This window comes from Fukomys damarensis, unplaced genomic scaffold, assembly GCF_012274545.1.
Source record: "Fukomys damarensis isolate Sample0158 unplaced genomic scaffold, DMR_v1.0_HiC HiC_scaffold_13, whole genome shotgun sequence".
In the NCBI taxonomy this organism is placed as follows: Eukaryota; Metazoa; Chordata; class Mammalia; order Rodentia; family Bathyergidae; genus Fukomys; species Fukomys damarensis.
In genome coordinates this window covers 19,005,773-19,010,974 of record NW_022900925.1, presented here as the reverse complement: position 1 = coordinate 19,010,974, position 5,202 = coordinate 19,005,773, and the positions used below count along the sequence as shown (strand labels likewise).

The window sequence follows — 5,202 nt, the reverse complement described above, 5'->3', positions numbered from 1 at the left end:
AAAAAAAAAAAAAAAAAAAAAAAAAAAAAAAAATCCCCGTCATTTAATTTGGATGCATCAGCTCTACTCAGTCTTCTCAGTTGCATTCAGTAAGGCTGCTTTATTCAAAGACAGATGTCCTTTTTCACTTGGGTAGTTTGTTTCTTGAAGTGATACTGAGCCATTGAAAAAAACCTGTGTTTACCCTCAGGCACCTCTTTCCCCCGCCTACTCCAATATTTGCTGGAGGAGCAAATGACCGATGGGTACGCTCGGTATCGTTCAGTCATGATGGACTGCACATTGCAAGCCTTGCTGATGATAAGTGAGTGTTTGAATTATAGCTTACTTCTTAGCCTTCATCCTTCTACTTAATGAAGGTAATCAAGTTGAAAACCCTTTCTTGCCAGGCATGGTGGTGCATGCTGGTTGTCCCAGCACTCTGAAGGCTGAGGCAGGAGGATCACTGGGAGTTTGAGGTCAGCTGCTACATGGCAAGACTCTTCTCAAAAACAAAAACAAAAAACACAAAATACAACTTTCTGTAGTCCTAACCCTAATGTAAGGACTTTTCCTCTCGACAAGACCTTAGGAGATAATCAGTGTGTCTTAAAGAATTATTCGTCTAACTAGTATCTCTGTAAACGAATAATAATGCCTTTTTCTGTGTTCTTCGTCTGACTTAGGCAAACTGGGCAGATTATTAACCAGCTGTTTTAGCCCAGCCCACAAGATTTTTAGAAAGTAATATCCTACTGATGGTGAAGCAGAAGAAAATGTCTAGCGGAAATAGTAAACAGTAATTTACATCCGTTGGTGTTGAGACTAGAAGATGAAATATCGTGTGAGAAATGTGCTGCTTATAAGAAGCAGAAATCAGTTGCAGCTATTATTTTTTTTTTATGATTTTATTGTATGTTTTTGGGAATGGCACTGAGCAGTTTGATCTCATCAATACATAAAACTATTCATTATCATTTTTCCAGAATGTTAGCAAACAAATGGGAGAGTTTCTTATTTGCCGGTAACCATTTTTATTTGTTCATATTCTTGAATATAGTTCTCTGCTGTATTTCTAGATACACTCTACCTAGGTGAAAAGGCTTTTTATAAGTGCCTTGGAAGATTCAAATTTTAAGGGTAAGAAAGTAAGAGAAAAAAAAAATTTTTGTGGGGGCGGTGCCAGAGATTGAACTTGGGACCTGTGCGCAGAACCACTGATCTAAATCCCTGGTCCTAGTAAGAAGAAAATTTTTAAAACAAGTTAAACTAATTACCTGTTAGAATGGTTTGTGTTTATTTATTTTGTGGTTCAACGCAGTGGCATTTCTTTGAAATTTTTTTTTGAGACAGGGTCTCACTATGTATTTTAGGCTGACCTTGAACTCACTGTGAAGCCCAGTCTGGCTTTGAACTTGCAGCAATCCTCCTGCCTAAAGGTGTGGATCACCATGCCCAGCTCTGTGAATTTTAGAAGTTGCTTTCACTTTAAATTTCATACAAGATGCTTGATAATTTGTTTGCCTTATAGAATGGTGAGGTTCTGGAGAATTGATGAGGATTATCCAGTACAAGTTGCACCTTTGAGCAATGGTCTTTGCTGTGCCTTTTCTACTGATGGCAGTGTTCTAGCTGCTGGGTAAGTGTATTTGTTTTCTTAGTAGGGCAAGTGAAGATGGCTTTTATTTGTTTGTTTGTTTGTTTATTTATTTTTTTGAAGATGACTTTTAAAGCAAAGCAGCCAGTAAGACCCTCATGAGTGCTTTTACAACAGTGTTTGTGGTAGTTATTTTCTGCACTGAGGTACGATGCCTGACAAAAGTTAAAGAAGGAAAGATTTATTTTAGCTCACAGTTTGTAGAGGTTTCGGTCCATAGTTGGCTGGCTCCAAGGCAGGGCAGCATTGCAGAGGGGAAACAACTCATGGTATGACTGCAAAAAGAGAGCAGTGGAAGAGGAAACATATGTGCGCACACATGTACGTGTACACACACACACACACACACACACACACACACACACACCCAGGCCACACCCACAGTAACCGTCTTCTTCCCACCAGGTTTCACTTCCCAACATCTCACCCAGCTATAAACCCATCAGTGGGACTAATCAGTATCACACATTCATGACCTGCAGCACATGAGGCTTTGGGGTGACATCTAATAATATAAACCATGACACTTACTGCCTTGTTACATTGGGTAGTTCTCCTTAGATTTTTTTTTTTTTTTTCTTTAGGTATTAAGGTAAAGTTTGTGATTCTAATCCATAGCCTCCCGTGAAAGTTGCCTGAACTGTAGGGATTGTGTAGTGCGTGTACTTGAGTGACTGGGTTTATGCTTCTTTTCTGCTTAGGACACATGATGGAAGTGTGTATTTTTGGGCCACTCCAAGACAAGTTGCTAGTCTTCAGCATTTATGTCGCATGTCAATCCGAAGAGTGATGCCCACTCAAGAAGTCCAGAAGCTGCCAGTTCCTTCCAAAGTTTTGGAGTTTCTTTTATATCGTATTTAGAAGACTGCTTTCCTTAGTAGTAGGGACTGACAGGGACTGAACCTCAAGCTTTACTGACTTCCAAGTTATCTGTTTTTAAAGGTTTAGAAGATTTATTTAATTTCATACATTCTTGTACTGCATTTTACCAGTTGAGCTTTTAAAATATTTATAGACTATAGAAGTATTTCTGAACATATTAAATGTAAATTTTTTAGATTAACTGTGAAAACATATACATATATGTATATACTTCGATATAAGCTGGTGTGTGTTGAATGGACCCTTTGGCTTTTCTAATTTTTAGTTCTGATCTGTATATATATTCCTTAAGTAGAGCCACAGCATGTAACTTTGCTGTAAGGGGGAAAGAATTTGGGACACTGAATTTGGTGAGAAATACTTACTTAAGAAACCTGAATTGCTCACTCAAAGTGAATTGGGCTGGGTCAGGAGCAGCCTGACCAGTTAAGTGAAACAGTTTTCATGTAGGGAAAGGCTTTTGTTTTCCTTAGGATGGCATCTCAACGGTGGTATTTGAACGTGACATTAGAAACTTTACCCATCAAATTCGGCTGCAGGTTTTAATTTGGGAAAGCAGCTTGTAACCATGCCCTGTACAAAGTGTTGTATGTCTTAGTTAATTTGAAAATCCATCTACTGTATTACTGTTAAATATTTTGTTTATATTTAGGGACAAGTATTTTAAGACCATGTTTTTTTTTTATTTTTTAAACATATTCTGTTTCTGCAGAGGATGATATTGGTACCTTGCCAAAGAGAGGCAATACAGTATATCTGCTTTTGCCTCTTATCTGCAGATATTAAGAATGTATGCTTTATGTAAAATGCTTGATTATATATTTTTGTTGAGTTTTTATTAAAGACTTGTAAAAGACAACATATTGAGAGTGCTTCTTTAATATGATGGTAGCGCCTTTTGTCTATTTCCATTGCAGGGTTACTGGGGTGATGAAATAGTGCAAGACTAAGGCATTGCTTTAGAGGATTCTGTGCTTCCTGAGTGTAATGGCTTTTACAATTTGTTTTGAGGAAACTGTTGTGGTAATGCTTATTTTAAAGCATAGAAACTGGGCATGGTGGCACATGCCTATAATTCTAGGAGGCTGTGGCAAGAGGATCACTGTGAGTTCAAGGCCAGCCCGAACTACGTAGTGAGACCCTGCCTCGAAGAAAAAAAAAAAAGCCCTGGAATGTAGCTCAGTGGTACAGCACTTGCCTACCGTGCTTGGGCCCTAGGTTTAATCCCTAGCTCAAAACAGCCACCAAAGAAAATCCTAGCCATTGTAATTTCAAAGGCTTGATTGTTTCCTCAGAAATTTTTTTGGGTTTCTTACAGTTAGCGCTTAAGGGATTTTTAAAAGTATATGGATTAAAAAATAATAATAAAGTACATGGCTGTAGGGCCAGGCTGGGGATTTAGCTCAGTGGTTCCGGTGCCTGCCTCACAAGCACAAGGGCCTGAGTTCGATCCCTGGTACCAAAAAAAAAAAAAAATTATGAAAAGCCCACATGGTAGTGCATACGTGTAAGGAGGCCGGGATTATGAGTACTTAGAGTTTGAAGCCAGCCTGGGTTACATAGTAAGTGCAAGGTCATCCAGGACTACATAGTGAGACCCTGTCTTGGAAGAAAGAGCAGATACTACTGTCCACACCGTCAAATTACTTTTCGCCAATGACAAGATACCTGTTTAAAATGTCCACATTTGTTTACAACTTTTTTTGTGAAAACCATAATGCCAATATAAAGGGAAGTATGGCATATCAGTCAAGTGGGGACATGCTTGAGTTTTGTTTGTGGAAATGAAGATAATAGGATTATAGTTTGACTAAGGGAAGATAAGATGTGATTGGGTTCTTGAATCAGATTCTAGCTGTGTGAAATTAATGATGCCTTTAAAAAAAAACTTGTATTGGGAATTGGACTCCATAGCCCTTGCACCAAGCTGTATCTCCAGTCATTATTTTTGGGTACTAGGGATCAAACTCAGGACTTTGCCCTTGCAAGGCAGGCAGCAGAACCACTGAGCTAAATCCCAGCCACATCTCCAGACATTTTAAAGTTTCTGTTTTGAAACACAATCTCAATTTGCTTAGTTGTCCAGGCTGGACTCGAGTTTGTGATCCTCCTGCCTAAGCCTCCCAGAGTGCTAGGATTTACAGGTATGTACTACTGTGCTGGTAGTGCTCTTTATATTCTTTTGGAGAACTGGTAAATCGTTGTATGTTCTTGTGCAGTGTGGTAGCGTATACCTGTAAACCCAGCATTTGGGGGGTTGGTTGATGCAGGGGGAAGCCTGAACTGTGTAGCAAGACCCTGTCTCAAGAAGAAAAAAATCACTCCTGATCAAATATCATTTTAATACCCCTTGGGATACATATAAATGGAGGAAAATGTCTCGTACTCAGCAACCCAGTCAGTAAATAACTAAGACCTGTAACTTGATCTTGGGTTGGCCAATGTTAAATTTGCAATCCTTGAAATTCCGTGCCTGCTTGCAATTGAGATAGTCTGGATTCATCCGGTTTGCACTGCCTTCAGGATAGCAGGACCCAAAACGGAAAAAGGACTGAAGGACACTGACTAGCGTGCATTTTGGTTGAGGCAGTGGCAGAGATAAATAGCCGGAGATGTTAAACATTCATTGTCTCCTCAGCCAGAACCATCAAGACTGGACTGGATCCAGCCTCTGGATTCATCAG

The 5,202-nt window shown here is 39.3% G+C and overlaps 1 protein-coding gene across 3 annotated transcripts in view; it reads left to right on the top strand.

The window, feature by feature from the left end:
- The window catches only part of Wsb1 (WD repeat and SOCS box containing 1), a 31,644-nt gene extending 28,272 nt beyond the window's left edge, over positions 1–3,372 (top strand). For all 3 annotated transcript variants that reach the window (XM_010642350.1, XM_010642351.3, XM_019210391.2), the window contains 3 exons: positions 191–304; positions 1,511–1,618; positions 2,338–3,372. In XM_010642350.1, coding sequence (XP_010640652.1) covers positions 191–304; positions 1,511–1,618; positions 2,338–2,497 — 382 coding nt within the window. In that variant the 3' untranslated portion in view covers positions 2,498–3,372. The remainder of the gene's footprint in view (positions 1–190; positions 305–1,510; positions 1,619–2,337) is intronic.
- The last annotated feature ends 1,830 nt before the right edge of the window (positions 3,373–5,202 follow it).